The sequence below is a fragment of the Neolamprologus multifasciatus genome, chromosome 10, assembly GCF_963576455.1.
Source record: "Neolamprologus multifasciatus chromosome 10, fNeoMul1.2, whole genome shotgun sequence".
NCBI classification, from domain to species: domain Eukaryota; kingdom Metazoa; phylum Chordata; class Actinopteri; order Cichliformes; family Cichlidae; genus Neolamprologus; species Neolamprologus multifasciatus.
This window is the reverse complement of record NC_140448.1, coordinates 26,196,115-26,213,376: the sequence shown is the minus strand read 5'-3', so window position 1 is coordinate 26,213,376 and position 17,262 is coordinate 26,196,115. Positions and strand designations below refer to the sequence as shown.

Below are 17,262 nucleotides of genomic sequence, written 5' to 3'. Positions count from 1 at the left end.
CACTATCTCTCTTTACATGTCCAAACCATCCCAGTATTGCCTCTCCAACTTTATCTCCAAACTACTCAACCTGCGTTTTCCCTCTGACATACCCATTTCTAATCTTGTCCCTCTTGGTCACTACAGATGAAAATTTTAACATCTTCAGCTCTGCCTCTTGCCTTTTTTTAGCTACACTGTCTCTAAGCTTTACATCATAGCAGATCTCACTACCATCTTGTAAACCTTACCTTTCAATCTTGCTGCTATCTTCCCTCCCTGCACTCTCTTCTTCACCTCTCTTGTGCATTGTCTGTTGCTTTGGATAGTTGACCCCCAGGTATTTAAACTCAGCCACCTTCACTAACTCTTCACTGTTACACCAGAGTCCATCTCATTCACATTTCCTCTTATCTCTTTAGCATACCTCCACCTTTCTCAGCTCTCTTCCACCTGCTCTGTCTACGATGTTGTGTGCACATGTCATAGACCATGAAGACTCCTGCTTGTCCCTGTTAAGGACTACTCCTTCTACTCCTCCTCCTCCTGCTACTATTAATAATATATATAAATGGATTTGTATAGCACTTTTTAAAGTACTTCACAACTGGGACGAAGACTTATACAACATTCATACACAGAGATGAGCTTAAAGTCATATATTTGGCCTCACATATGTATTTTTTGTGTGTTCTGTAGCCGAAGGTTCTATAACCTCAAAAGCCTGTTCTGGATTTAAAATGAGACCATGCAATAGTCAAAAGTGACCCCAATCAGACCAACTGCTTGAATAAAGACTTCCCAGGTCACTAAATAAGCAGGAGCATGGGCATTGTCAGTCTGTGCTACTTTCAGCTGCTCCCTTATTCACAGGGGGTAGCTCTGCATGTTTGATTTGACAGATTTTTATGCCGGATGTCCTTCCTGATACAATCCCAAAGGAATTGATGTCTTCTCCCAGGACTGAGCCAGGGGTCTTTCACTTGTAAGGAAAATGTGTACCAAGGAGCCTCTATTTAGGTCTTTGTTAGTAATTAATAAAGTTTTTAAATTAATTCTGAATTTCGCTGGGAGCCACGGGGAGGGAAGAAAAGGGTTGAGGGGTGAACACTGGCTATTATTTAGTATATGAGCTGCTTTTTGAACCAAGTGAAGACAGGAGTGTAAGAGAAGACAAGGGGAGATTAAAGTGTGAACTAAAATGCTTTTATGATTGTGTAAATTGCTTGTTTTTATGTTGCTTTTATTATTCCACTGTGTACAGTGTCCTTGAGTGTTCTGAAAGGCGCTTTCAAATAAATTATTATTATTAAAATGTCCAAGTTGCTGCCTGATAGTGTAGATTAGATTTTTTTGCAATGTTCCTTGCATGAAGAAAACAAGACTGGATGAGCTTAGAAATGTAGGGTTTGAAGTTTAACTGCTGGTCAAAAAAATTTCATAGCAGTACAAAATCTAGCAGAGCCTGGTTATATCAGAGCAGATGCAGCATGCTCCCTCTGTTTTGAAGTCGTGCCCCTAAAGACCAGCACTGTCAAGGTCATGCCTTGTTAGCTTAGCGGCACAAATCTGTATATTTTACGTTTGTCCATGCTGCCTTGATGAATAAAAATTTATATGGAAGTAATTTGCCTCTGGTGATCTATTTTTAAATGCTGAGGTGACTGGACCAGCAACAGCAGTTTCACAACTCAGTGCCCTTTGCTATGGCTTATATGTGGTTATATAGAAGAAACCACAATGCCGCTAGATACCACTGAAAGTCGTGCTCACTACCGATCTAAATGTCATTTAAAGACAGCAATTAATAAATATAAAGGATTTTTTATTAATCTTTTTTTTTGCTGGGCGGTTTTCTCTCAGCTAGAAAAGCCCTTAAAACGTAAAGAGTTCTCTATATAGGAATATCACCTGTGTTAAACACTGAAAACATACAGAGACATAAATGTTGGAGCTGTGGCAGCAGAGATGAATGCCAGTGAAAGGCAGTGGAAGGTCAAATAAAAGCTGAAGAGGTATTTTAACTTTTTGCGGATTCAACCGTAAAACTCAAGTAGTCCTCTTTCCCTGCACGGACATACTTCATTTCTTGAACGTTTACTGTCTGACAGTATCCTTGTGGAAAAGAAATGAAGCAATGCAATGTTATATAAAATATATGTCTCCCCAATTCCATCACTTACTTTTTTCAAAATATGCTTTTATCCATTTGTCCAGTCTTCCTACTGGGGCAGAGCAGGGTAATTGAAATCACCCTGTGGTAGTCTCTTAACACTTGAGGCTAATGGCTGCTCTGGTCCCTGTCAGTCAATGAAGTGCCCTGCTGACTGTTTTTCTATCTGCTTTCTTCTCCTTAGTTTTAAATGAACAGGGAGGAATGACCTGCACGGCTAGGATTCCCTTTTTCTTACGATTTCCATTGTTGTGCAAGCTTAAAAAACTGGAGATATTAGTGTCAGGGCATATGTTAATAAAGTACTAAACAAGCAGGATAAGAGCAGGAATAAAGAAAAGGATAATGATGAGATAATAGGTCTGTGCATATTTGGAAAGATGGTAGGATTTAAATTGGCAAGCATGACAATTGCAACCTTTAAATGATATTTAAGAGAGTGTGATTATCCTTTAAGGTAATTATGTTAAATTCCGGAGACATTTAATTAGAAATAAGTCTTCTAGGCAAGGACAGCCAAAGGCAGTTTAAGTAATTCTACTCTAGTGCCAGATCTCCAGCACCCTGGGCCATTCGTTTTCTTCTCATCTTTCATTTTCTTGCACTCCTTTGTCTTAAATAGTTCCAGCATCAGCAGAACAACCCCATATTTCATTTACAGAATGATTTTTTGTGGCATCAACAAAACAAACAAACAAAAAGAAAGATCTTGATTTAATTTTGGGCATTTAAAGATTTCTTTGAGCTTCCAGGGTGGAATAATTGCAGAGTATACAACAAGTTTGGAAAGTATAGATGAAGGTTCAAATATATATATACACTCAGTTGAATCTTTTAAGAAGTGATGCTGAAGGTTCTACAGTGTCTTTTAACTAGACAAGGTCAAGACTGAGTAACTTCTCATTTATGACCATGATTGACTACAACAGGTCGTTTCTGTTTGTCAGCATAAAAAGGATTTGTCTGACAGCACTGATGGGATGACCAATTGGGACCAATTGTAGAGGAAGAGACCAAGAAATCTCTCTTGGAGTCATTTCTAAGCCAGTGTAGTTTCCAGGAACATCAGTTCATTTCATGTGGCTACAAGTTATTCGGATGTGTCACCATGTTGCTAAGGTGTGGAAGGAGACCAAAACTGTCACACTTTTGAGGAAATTGTTCAAGAACAACCCAAAAACCCAGCAAGACTCAAGCCTACAATAAACATAAACTACCATAAACTTGTGGAACACCGGCATCACTGTCCACAGTGAAGCAGCTTTCACATTGTCATGGACTGAAAAGCTGCCAAGCGAGAAAGAAACCCGTGTTCCAGAATCAGCAACTTCAGACCTTACTGAAATTAGCAGCTGCTAACATAAACGAGCTAAATGCCTTCTGGAGAAATGTTTTATGGTCAGTGGGACAAAGATTGAGCTATTTGGCCACAATGATAAGGAGAACACATGAACCTTTCTAACCTAAGAACATTGTACCAGCTGTTAAGCACGGTAGTGGTGGTATCATCATGCTCTGGGACTGTTTTTCTGCCAGCGGTATTAGCACAATGCACAAAGTGGACAAAGTGGACAGAATAATTAAGGAGGACTATCTCCAAATTCTTCAGATTAACCGGTAGACAGTTGAAACTTGGACACAACTGGGCGTTCCAACAAGACAATGACCTCAGACATGCATCAAAACGTTTTGACTGGATAAAGCAGGCAGACATTAAACTGTTGGAATAGCCTTCCCAAAGCCCCGACATCAACCCAAAAGAACATTTTTGGACTACATTTAAAAGACAGATTCGTATCAATTCTGTCAAGAAAAGTGGTAAATCCCTTGGCCAGAAGCATCTGGTTGAGGTGCAACTTGCTAAGGGGAATTTAACCAGATATTAATGGGGATGTATCTATATATTTGAGTCTATAGTCCCCTCTCGCCCCTGCGTGCAGTCTGCACTTCAAGCTCAGGTCCTCTACCAGAGGCCTGGGAGCTTGAGGGTCCTGCGTAGAATATTAGCTGTTCCTAGGACTGTGCTCTTCTGGACAGAGATCTCCGATGTTGTTCCCGGGATCTGCTGGAGCCACTCGCCAAGTTTGGGAGTCACCACATCTAGTGCTCCGATCACCACTGGGACCACCGTTACCTTCACCCTCCACATTTTCTCAAGCTCTTCTCTGAGTCCTTGATATTTCTCGAGCTTCTCGTGTTCCTTTTTTCTGATGTTGCTGTCATTTGGAACAGCTACATCTATCACTACGGCCGTCTTTCTTCAGTTTGTCTAGCACCACTATGTCCGGTTGGTTAGCCACCACCAGTTTGTCCGTCTGTATCTGGAAGTTCCACAGGATCTTAGCTTGGTCATTCTCTACCATCCTAGGGGGCAGCTCCCCTTTTGACCTCAGGACTTCCAGGGCATATTCGGCACAGATGTTTCTGTATACTATGCCGGCCACTTGGTTATGGCATTCCATGTATGCCCGGCCAGCCAGCATCTTACACCCTGCTGTTATGTGCTGGATTGTCTCAGGGGCATCTTCACACGGCCTGCACCTGAGGCTATCTATCTATCTATCTATCTATCTATACTTATAATCTTGTGTGCATTACAAAAAGTCCAAAATAAAGTCAAACTTGTATACCCAATTCTTGCTTTTAAAGTCATTAAAGATTTATGTTGCACAATCATCCCATCCTGGAAAAAGTCCAAAATTACCACGGCACCCATGCCCATAACGAGTGTATATAAACTTTGACCACACCTGCAGGTACAATAATAAAGGATGATTTATCTGGGAGAACTTGCAACCGTTGAGGCTGCTTCAGCTAGTAGCACCTTTTCACCTATGGCAAAAATTGATAAAAGCAAACAGCATGCTCCAAACGTAGTGTTGTGACAAGTGAGCCATTAAGTACACCTGTATTTTGTGCTACTGCGAAAAATTGTATCTAGCAGTTGTAGAGCTTCACAGAGTGCTGACCCTATTCTGTAAATGTCAATCCATTCCCAACAAGTGTGAGAAAACAACATGTCTGCGGGGTTGAAGGGCGTTTAGCATTACACAAATAATTTTTTCTGTCCACAAAACAAACAAATGGGCATTGTTTGAGAGCTCAGTTAAAGAGGTTGGGAATACTCAGTGAAAGCAAACAATGACACAGCACAGTGTGTTAAATAAAAAGAAAATGCTGAATGGGAATGGATTTTGTATGCAGAGCCTGGCAGGCTCCTATTTAAATGAGTTACTGGAAACCCTGAATCAGTATTTCACTGTGACTAACAGCCACAGTGGTCACTAGTTTCACTTTCTCCATTTACAAAAGTAAGTATGCTGGAAAAAACCATTAGTCTTTGTACTTTAATGCACTTTAATGCACTTAAGTAACAGTGCTTTCTGGATAAATGCATTTCTTAAATATCATTAAGTAATATGTGTAAGTTTAGGAAAACTGTAATCTATTCATGGTGGTGCTAACTGTATTTCTCAACAATAATATCACATGAAATACATTTTTAATGTATGTGCATCTGTTCAGAAAAAAACAGTTTAAATGACAATTTAGGTTCATTTTTATGGCAACTTTTGTGATATCAATGACTAAAAGACCATTGGCTCTGGCTATTCAATGCCTAAAGAATTTGCCGTTCTTGCCATACTGAACATAATGAGTCTTTTTGTGATGTTAAAAGCCAGCTGCAAGCCAATCCCTGACCTTGTTACAATGGAACATTCTTCGATTTGAGCTGGCCACTGAAGGTTTTATGCGCCTCGGTGCGGAGCTGAACCTGCTCCGGGCTTTTAGAACAGCTTCTGATTCGGACCTTTGTTTCAAAGTCTTTACAAAGCTTACTGTCTGGGCTCTGAGGTGGAGCTGCTTGGCAGGAGGCCTGTTCAACCCCTGAGCTCTGCACAGAGTTCTAAAGCGCAGCTACCTTTGATGAAGCCATGCAGGTTGTCAGGATGCCAACAGGCCTCAGCCATTACTGCAAATTCAAATTGCTCTAATGGAATCTATTCAAAGTCGCAGCAGAGCTCCATTTAAAAAGTAACACCATTAATATGCGCTCAAAGGAAGAAAGTGTGCCTATAAATGGAATTATATAAAAATAAAATAATTTTTAGAATCTATTTGTCAAGTCATTTCTTAAATGCCAAACAGTGCAGTCCTCCTGGCTTCAGTAGCAGTATTAATATATTCACCCATCACTCACTGATCTTGCTTCTTCTTTTAAAGCTTGTTTTTTTGCCATGAAGAACTCATAGTCAAAGAAAAATGTGATCAGAGTACTGCAAGTCAAGAACATGTTTGTTGTGGTCTGATTTTAGCTTTGACCTTGTGCAAACGTTTCAGCCAAACCTTAGCTTAATATTCCAAATAAAATGTCTGAATTCCTTAAAATATAAAGAGGGAAAAAAATACTGATATGTAACAATGTATCCAAATTATTCGTTTGTGTATTCACAGAATCTTGCAGGATGCTGCTCACTAAATACAAAACGATGGGGTTTCCAAATATGTGGCCACTTATTTTCTCTAAAGGATAATGAGAAAAAGGCCGGCTCTGTAGAGGACAAAAAGGCAATTTTAAGCTATTTAACTTCATTTGGATTTTAACAGGTGAACAGAATTGTGGGTTTAGTTTGAATTCTAAAAATAAAACTGCATTGCAGTTGGTACATAGGCAGGATTATGAATATGATCTTTGAAATGTTGATCTTTGAAAGAAAATGTGTTTTTATTTATTCATTTATTTTTACACACATGAGTTAATGGATAGTTGTACATATATTTATTTGTGTTACAGTTTTTCTCAGTCGCTTTGGTGCTTTTCTCAGATCAAAATGAAAATTCTCAAAAGCATTAGTGCAATTTCCACAACATTTAGTCATTTGTGCACATCATAGTAGCAATTTCTCCTTCCTCTGAACAAATTGCAAATGCTCTTAGACATGTATCAGTTGCTTTCATACGATTCTCTGCCATCGACAACATTATCATTTGCTTATGTCATGTCAGTCAAAATGAACTACACTTTTGGATACTAAATAGTCTTTCCCAATAAAACTAATAGTCTTTATTTCATTGCTTCAGTCATTACATACAAAATTGGTGAATTCGTTTTCAAATGCCGTCAAGCAAATGTTATACCTTTTTTTCATTATTTTTTCCTGTCCCCGAAATTGAACAATTTCTCTCATGCCATAGTCCCTGAGAATGACAGGGGTGGAGGTCAACTCAACAAGTATGTTGTTGTGTGGGATAATGTCCCTTTTCACTACTCACATCTGTTCAGACAGTGGTTTGCAGCACATGACAGAATGCCTGTTGAATATCTCCCTCCCTACTCCCCATTCCTTAATCCGATAGAGGAGTTTTTGTCTGCCTGGAGGTGGAAGGTTTATGACCGGCGTTCACATGCACAAATGCCCCTGCTATCAGCCATGGATGCAGCATGTGACAACATCACAGCAGAGTCATGCAGAGGGTGGATTCGCCACTCCAGGAGATACTTTCCTCGCTGCATTGCAAGGGATGATATCCGTTGTGATGTAGATGAGAATATGTGGCCAGACAGACAGGAACGTCTGAATGTGCCAGAATGATTTACGTATGTTCAGTTACAATATGTACTTTTATATTGTTCACATTGTGCACCGCTCTACAAAAAGGGTGTTTCTCATGTTTATTCTAAATACGTGACTGTAGAGTATTTTTCTTTTGGACAATGTTGTAGAATTACAAACATCCTACACAGTAAAAATGTGAAACATACGTATTCAGTGTCTTGTACTCACTTACTTCCATAACTACAGGAATGTTTAACTTTACTGTAGATTTTACTGTACATGGCTGTGCAAAAAGTGCACAGTGCTGTCTTGAGCATTTTCAGGTAGTGTCACCGAGTTCTGACCTTCTTTTGCATTGGAAGACACTGAGAGAATACTGTACACTGTCATGTGACCTGCAAGTGACCTGCTTTTGCAGGTTATCCACTAGGTTTTGCAGTTTGCACTAATTGTTTTGAGAAATACACTAACTGCTGTGCAAATGTCAATAGTGATGTGAGAAAAGCACCAAAGCCACTGAGAAAAACTGTAAGAGAGGAAAGGTCTTGACTGTTGGATGGGATTTTCTCAAAGTCAGTGTACAGCGCCTAGAGTACCTGGAAGCTCTTTATCTCCTTTCATCCATCTGATGATGGCAGCAGGCTTACTGCTCATGGCAGTGCAGGTCATCTCTGTCTCGTTGCCCTCGCTCAGGACCTCATCCCGGGCCTCAATGATGGGGTTACCTGGAGGAACTATGACAGGACACACAAACAGAACTGTGTAAACACTGAGGCAATGCAGTACACCCTAAAAACCACAAGCTAAGAAGAAAACAGGACTGATATTAGAAGGCTTTTCTTTTAAAATTAGAATTAGAAAAGCACAAAAATCTACTTCAGGAATTATCATTTGCAATACTGTGAATGTTGGATCTCATTTAAATAACTCATATTTTGCAGTTATTTATTCAATATATACTTACCAGCCACTTTATTAGATACAACTGTTCAACTAGTAGCCAGCCAATCACACGACAGCATTTAGGCATGTAGACATGATTGGAATAACCTGCTGAGGTCCAAAGCAAACATCAGCATGGCATGGTTGCTGGTGTTTTAAAATCTACCAAATTTACTGGAATTTCTCTGCACAACGGCCTCCAAGGGAAACAGAGAATGGTCCGTAAAAGATCAAATATCCAGCGAGCGGCAGTTCTCTGGGCCATGTTGTTGTCATAGGTCAGAGAACAACGGCCAGATTGCTTCAAGCTGACAGGAAAGCAAAAGTAACTCAAACAACCACTTACTCGTAGCAACCACCTGTAGCAGATGGGCTACAGCAGCAGACACACTGGATGGCACACTGGGGGTCCCTTAGGGCCAACTGACCATCATTTAAACACCACAGCCTACCTAAGTACTGTTGCTGTTCCATGTCCACGCCTTTATGACCATAGTGTGCCCATTTTCTGATGGCTGCTTCTACCAGAATAACACGCCATGTCACTAAATTCACATCAACTCATATTTCCTCCACAGTCAGTAGATCTCAGTCCAACAGAGCACGGCTGAGGTGGAACAGGAGATTTACATCATGGAAACGACAGCAACTGTGCGATGCCATCATGACAATATGGAACAAAGTTGCTGAGGAGTGTTTCCACCACTGAATAATTAAGACGGCTCTGAAGGCAAAATGGGTCCAACACAGTACTAGCAAGGTGTATCTAATGAAGTGGCCACTAAGTGTTTTTACAGTTATAGATGACAAATATTTAAAAAAAATCTGACAATCACGAGCTTGCAACACTGAAAACATAAAACAATCTCACATCTCACACATCTATACAAATACCATTTATTAATGTGTTAAGACCTTGTGTAGACTAATTGCGTTTGTGCGCTTTGTTACTTAGCACTGTGATTTCAGCGTAGGCCTCCTGCGGGGGGTCTGTGTACAGCTGGCAAACATATCGACCCTCGTCTGACAGTGAGACATTAGACAGTGACACCCGCAGCTCGTTGTCTGAGAAGTTCACGAGCTGAAAGCGAGAGTCTTTCAGTGCTGAAAGAGAAAAAAAAACACAAACACACAACTTTATATTATTATTATATTATATTCAAAAATGTAGAAGTCTGCTTTATATGACTTTATGAAGTTAGTATTGTTCATGCAATTTAAAAGGGAAGTTGCATTCATGCTGCTGTTTGTCATTATTCAGGATTTAGTATTATAAAGGTATGTGATCCCATACTCCTTTAAGTGTGATTTGACCAGGAGTCTTCAAATGAGGCTTATAGCTAATAATGAGACATATTATTAGCTTGTGATTATTGTTACATGTTTAAAAAAGGATTTTGCAGCATCCAATAAAGCAGGGTGTGAGACAAACATATCCTGTTATTTCATTAAACAAACAACAACATTAGATCATAATGTAAAATGTGCATTTTATTTCTTTTTGGCCTCAAAAGAATCTGGGTATAAAGCACAAAATACATCGAACTGCCCACTGCCTTATGTCAACTCCACTAGAGCTGTTCTTCCTGTGAAGAGCCACGACAGCAGACATCTCCCTCCACCTCACTTTATCTCTAGCATCCTCTTGTGTTACATCAACCTTCTGCATCTCCTTCTTCACTACATCCACTCTGTGCTCTTCTTGTTTTCCTCCTTCCTGGCAGCTCCATCTCCAACATCCTTTCTCCAGTGTATCCACTATCCTTCCTCTGCACATGTTCAAATCATCTCCACTTCCCCTCTCTAACTTTATTCCCAAACTGCTCAACCTGAGCTGTGCTTCTGATGGACTCCTTTCTAATCGCCAATGAAAATCTTCAGACTTTCAGCTCTCCATCTTCACCTCCTGTCTTTTTGCCAGTGCCATCACCAAACCATACATCACAGTAAGACTCACTAACATCTTGTAAACCTTCCCTTTCACTCTTGCTACTTTTCATCTGCACCCACTCCACCCTGCCTGCACTCTTTCTCACCTCTCTTGAGCATCCAGTTTCACTGATATACTAAATTCCAATGCTCTCCATCCTGGTCACTCCCAACAAAAATCTGGGCCTATAAAATTCTGCCACCTCCAGCTTTGTTAGCACCACCATCTCCAAGTCATACCTCCAGTTTTTAAATACAGACTCAAACATGACAATTTAAGTGTGCTCCTTATGACAAATAGCAAGTGAGAAAGATTACTTACTATTTTAACTTTCTATAGCTTTTTGTCCATCATAAGCATGAGAAAAAAACCATTATTAAAGAAGCCATTCATTTTTAATTTTACTGTACAAAAACAATACTGTAATAAAAACGACAGGACTTTGGTGTTTTCTGTTTCTTTTTTCTTCGTTAAGAAGATCCTTTGAGTTCTTTTGGTTCTATATTAGCGCAAAACAAAGAGCCGTTTAGCATTCCAAGGATTTTCCGGGAGTAGGCGTAAATCTGGTAAAAAAAAAATTTTTTTAGAAATTTGAATTTATTTATATTGTCAAATACGAGCCAGCCATTGTTGTTTTCACAACCTCAAGCTGTACTCAAAGAGCTTTCACATGGGTAAAAAAAACCCTCAATATAATTAGTCAACAATCAATCACAGAGCTAAGTGTCCAACTCTGTGTAAAGCACTTTGTTACTCGCTTCTATTCAATCCATAAATGCAGTTTTGTTCAGATATACTGTGGCTGTTAACAGCATTGTTTGCATTAACACAAGCCTCATCCTTGGCCGTCCTTCAGTGAGCCTACACAGCAATTGAGAGCAGTTCCATAAATCCTGTCTCTTCTTCATCTGTAGTCACTTTCATCTTGCCTAACCTTGTTTGCCCACCTACCTAAGCACACTCTATCAGCTCTAATGTAGAATGACAACATGTGGTTAAGATGAAAGCCTACCCATACCCATCCCCTCTTCGATGTGCTGATAAACTCTGCTCTGACTGACAGCAACTCCAGGTTCTCTGCACTCTGCACTCTCTTAGATCTGTGTACTCATCCTCTGGCACTCTTTTTTTCTAACAGCTTAAAGTATTAAACACGGAGACTTCTGACACAAAACACCTCAAAACAGACATGAATACATAGAAGAACCTCCGGGGTCCATTATAATTTTACACGGCTTCCGCAGCCATATGCTATCAGGATTTAAAGCTGAGAGGTATTGTAGACATGCAAAAAGCAAGCGGCTAAAACTGATTTTGTGCATCATTATTTGCATCAGATAGATTTAAAATAATATCACCAGGCTGACTAGAAAAATATCTGCATCCAAATATGCATCTGTGCTCTTCTTTGGCCGAAAAAGAAAGCCTAAAAACGCTGGCCATGATGCTGGATGATCTGAACAAGAGATCACTAAGATGATGCTGTTATCCCGGTACTTCTCTTAGTTTTTGATTATTCTGCCAGAAAATCCTGCTCACAACACTACAACAAATTGCTAAGGAGCAGTGCAAACAATCCAGAAAAGATTTAATGATGCAGTGTTAAAGTGTGGCACACAAGAAAGTTATTTTCCATAAAAGCTCTTATTTCGTCTGAATGCATATTCCTCACCTTTTCCAAAGAGAAAGCAAAAAAACCCCAAAAAAACAGGCAACTTATATGCTTGGTTCCATTAGCGCAGCTATTAGTTTCTTTTGTCTAACTACAATGAAACCCTTATTCTAGGAGATGAATAATGTGCCCCTAATTAGTGTTGCTCATTCAAATGCCTTGTTAGCCCTCATTAAAATGAGAGGTCAGCATCTAATCCTAATGATTTAATTGAATTAAATGTTCCCAGATTCAAACACATCCATGCTACAATACAGAGATGCAAAGGAAAAAAAAAAAACACCTGTAAAGGCTCTAAGAAGCAAAGCTGTTACTGACGAGACATGTTCTTCCTTTTTAAAGAAGCGACTTTTGTATTAACAGCCAATGTTTTGTGTTTCAAAAAGAAGGATAGTCAGTGTAATCCAGCATGCAAATATTTATGGCACTGTAATGTATCTCACTGAGGAAACACAACAATTTATTTGTTAAAGGAGCTTAGAATAATCCAAAAAACCTGTAAACGGTTTCTGGAGGTCACAGAAAACAAAATAGAATTTGAAGAAGTGTTAAATCTTAAGAGGATATAAAACACAATATCATCAGTATAAACATGGATTTTGCCGTACGGAGGAGCAGTAGTCCAATGTCCAAATGACAACTGAGTGTGTCAGCGCAACTTTAAAGAAGAGATATGGTGTAACAAGTGTAGCATTAAACTAATAAGACTCAGTCTTCCTTTTCTTTGTCAAAAATCCCTGCAAACAGCAACATGCCGTCTCCTTAGAACAGTTTTAGCTTCAGCAGCATTTCAGCTGTCAGCTGAACATTTTGTCCTGTAGATGCTTTCCTTGAACTTTTTACACAACATACATTAAATGCTATGGTCAGCAGTGAGTGACATATGTGTCACTGAGATCTAAGTCATCATCACTGATAAGCTTAACTCTGGGCTATGAGAACAAAAACAAAAGAAGCAGCAAACCTTTATCATGGCTGCTCACTTTCTGGGCAGGATTTACTGTTAAGGGAATAGAGTCGTAGTTTGTATCTTCTTTTAAATGTACTTTAGGAAGATTTCAGTGCAGTAAAAGCAGGTGTAAAGTGCAGGCTTTTGTTATTTTACCTGCTGAAACACATTTACTTGACATAATTTTGAGTACACGGTACATATGTAGCATTCATGTCACCATTTAGCAAAAAACTGCAGGAAACTTACAAGTGTCGCCAATTTCTTTTGTATTTAAATACTAACATGTTGTCATTTTAAATCACTCTATATAGCATTATTATCACGTTGACCTTTAAAGTCTACTGACTTTGAAGGAGGTCAAATGTGAAATGATATTTTAGATCTCTATTTGGTACTTTCTATATATTGATAATACACACCACAAATGCTCAGTGGTCAGAGGCTGGGTTCAGGATAACGCCAATTTAGTTTGACAAAGCTTTGTAGCAGTAAAAGTAATCACACTGCATGATGGGAGGCGGATACATAGATCCATGACTATGTTCAGAACATGATCGTGCCGTGCAGCAGGACACTTAACCTCCTAGGACCTGGCGCCCACATATGTAGACATTACATTTTGGGTTACTTAGACCAAACTACTCAATTCTGCTCTACAAGGGCCTGATATCCACTTACGAGGACATTATACTGCTACTGTTCTATCGAAATTTTAAATGAATATCCTCGTATGTGGCTCTCATTTTTCTTAGAAACTAAAATTAGGTTAAAAAAAAATCTGCTAATTCGTTGTTTTTACATTTATCAGGCCCCAATCAGCCCAAATATCAAAGAGAAATTAAAAATGTATGCTGTGGAAGAGTTCGGGTCTTAGGAGGTTAATGTTAAACTCGTTGGGGGGGCTGCTCAGTAGGAACAGTCTTACCCACACGTGATGTTATTTTCTGTGATTACACGTGTATGACATGGGAGAAAAAAAATGCAAACAAATGAATTTTGCTAATCTTTATGCTGGCTGCAAACTGTAGCTCAAATCATAGAAAGAGGGTCGGAAAGCACAACACCAATCCATCTGACCAAATAAGAGGTGCTAGTAATTAGCCATGAAACAAAAACACGTCATCAGAAAATGTTATATATCCTGCAACGACACAATAAAACCCAGCCCTAAACATATATGCCTGGGTTCAGAAATGCACCATCAAGCAACCCAAGCTTAGCTAAAACCCCAAATATCTTATGCTGAGGATACTTTGAAACATCCATAAATTAATGAAAAATCTGGTGCGTCAACAATTTTAAAAACCCCGTGCCAATCAGATATAATCCATTCCATAAAAGCATTTCTCAAAGATCTCTTAATCCTCTTATGTGTCACTTCTAACTAAGGCGTTGCCGTGTAAGCATGAACTGAATAAATACTTTCTAAAAAATAATGAAAAGAAAAATGGAGGCACTTTGGCAAGGACAGCTCCCCATGCTCAAGGTTTGGGACAACAATACTGCAGGCTCAAAGAAATGCAAGGGCATATGACGGAGAACAGCCTGGTTAACACAGCAGGACTGAACACAGTGGTACATTTCAGGGAAAAAAAAACATAAGACAAGGCAAGCCAAGAAACGCTGCAGACGGTCCTTTTATTGTAACATCACAGCAAACTGGAATACATATTTCACTTTTCTTTGTGTACCAGGCAGAAAAGAGAGTGACCTTTTATCTTCATGCTCTTTTTGTCCCGTTCTCCTTCTCTTGTTCTATCATATCTGATAGCATAGCAGGGACATCACAGATGCCCGACAAAGGTAATTGATAGTCAGGTCTTTGGATAAGAGATGTCTGTCCAGACCCGGAAAGGCTGTAAATTATCTGATGTATCTGTTTTTGCAGTTTATGGTGATTGAGCTAATTTAAAAGCAGTGATAAGATTGTACAGTAGAGCTGTCCCGAAGTTTAGCCAAGGAGACTTTAAGAGGAAGCCGACTTTCCACTTCCCTCTTAAGAGTCGCAGAGTGCAGTGCCACTGGGCATGCTAATTAGAGCTAACTAACAGCATGGTGGCTTAAATGAATCCCATTCATTAGTATGTTGTCACCACTTTAAGTTTATTTTATAGCAATATGAAAAACTAGGCTATTGTCTTCTGACTTGGCCTGTGGGTACGGCAGCCAATATGTTGGGGCTTCTGGTATAAACTGACATCCTGTTCAATTAGCCGCCTAGATTTAGAAATCTAAACGAGTGAAATACTTATTTCAGTCAATCATCACTGATGACCCTAAACCTAGGCTATAAGAACACAAACAAAGTACATCAACATTCTAACGGACACATATCAAAAAATTATTTTTTTAGCAGGATGTGAACTCAAAAAACACAGCTTTGTTGCTGGAAAAAAGCAAAACGGTACAAAACTAAACTGGGAAATTCTAATGACCATTCACACGGGGAAACACAGGGAGAGTCGCACAGCTATGAGGGAGGACACGACACGTAACTGAGGGAGACGCGGACATAAATACACAGAAGGATCATGAGGGAAGCGAGAACACACAGCTGACACGAATAACCATGATGAGACCGTGGAAGAGCAAACACAAGATGACGGGAGACTATCAAAGTAAAACAGGAAGTACACAGAGACGCAGACTGGAGGGAGAGAGAGGACACGGGGGAAACTGCTAAATAACCAAGGAACTAAACAGGATAACTAGACCCTATAGAATAAACTTAAGACTAACAAAGTGAACTTATACATAAATCATAATACAAATACAAAATGACACAAACACAGGAAAATGCAAAACACTGTGTCAAATGACCCGGGACAAAAATGGCTCATATGCACCGATGTCTACAAGGTCAACTTAATGGGTGAAAATGGACAAAAAGCCTTGTTGCTTAGAAACTATGACTCCTACAAGCATGATGTGTACTGTCAACACACAGAAAATACCATATATGTGTATTTAAAATATCATGCCACAATTGACCTTTGACCTCTTTGCGGTCAAATCAGATCAAACTTGAATAAAACACATTTTATCTTTAAAACTATGCTTAAAACTCTACTGACTTTCTTTGTAAAGGCAATAATTAGTAAATGATCCTGTTATATGGGGATTCCAAATATCACATTTAGTGAAACCCAAATATCATGTCACATTTGACCTCTGACCTCCATTTCACATCTGGCTTTCTTTTGAAAAAAAAAATTGTTATATCTTTAAAGTATATGTTTTTGGTGTTTTTTAAACCTAATAAGGAGTTAAATCTTTCCTGCACGCAACCAGTCTCCTCAATTCCAAAAGATGGATATCACTTGGTGTACAAACTAACAACAACAAGTAACCAGAAACCTCATAGCACCACTTCTCATTAGAGATCATGTTTACATTACTGTTAGTGTGATCCCCTCTCCACTCCGCATAAAGGGAAACTAGCAAAAAGAAAGAGCAGTGTAAATGGTGAGTGCTAAAGCAATAAACAATGCTGCATCGGTGCAATGTAAAGGCAAAATTGATCGATTTCTAGGTAGGTGAACTGAGCAGTCTTTGAGGGAGCCAAATTGATAGGTCGCCCCCGAAATCACTCTTCTCCAAACTGCTATTTAAAAACGCTTTTGTAACTCTCCACCACATAGCGAAGCAAAACACCACTCTTCAGCTGTACTTTGGATTTTGTCGTCATCTTTTACGGTGCAGACACAGGCTTTGCTTCGTGGACGCCGTGCAGAGGAGGAATAATTAGAATAACTTTCAACCTACATGTGGAACACGAGTACTGGAAGATAGAGTTGAAAAAGTCTGAGCTTGTTTCATAATGTCTGTTTAAGACCCCATACTGCTGAAACCTCAGTCCGACTCATATTACCATTCAGCACTTATGCTTTCTAAGTGCTAAATGTACTGTGCCATACATGCACAGTACATTTAGCACTTATTTTAACCTGAACAAGACAAAGTGCCTTTCAAATGGCTCTCATACACTGATGGTGATGGAGAAGTTGATGTTATTCAAGGACATATGGGAAGGGATTTCTAATGTTTTTACAATGC

At 39.3% G+C, this 17,262-nt stretch overlaps 1 protein-coding gene across 8 annotated transcripts in view; it reads right to left on the bottom strand.

The window, feature by feature from the left end:
- cadm1a (cell adhesion molecule 1a) overlaps positions 1 to 17,262 on the bottom strand; it is a 467,431-nt gene that overhangs the window by 90,839 nt on the left and 359,330 nt on the right. For all 8 annotated transcript variants that reach the window (XM_085173685.1, XM_085173687.1, XM_085173689.1 and 5 more), the window contains 2 exons: positions 9,604 to 9,756; positions 8,307 to 8,444 (listed from right to left, as the gene is read on the bottom strand). In XM_085173685.1, coding sequence (XP_085029811.1) covers positions 8,307 to 8,444; positions 9,604 to 9,756 — 291 coding nt within the window. The remainder of the gene's footprint in view (positions 1 to 8,306; positions 8,445 to 9,603; positions 9,757 to 17,262) is intronic.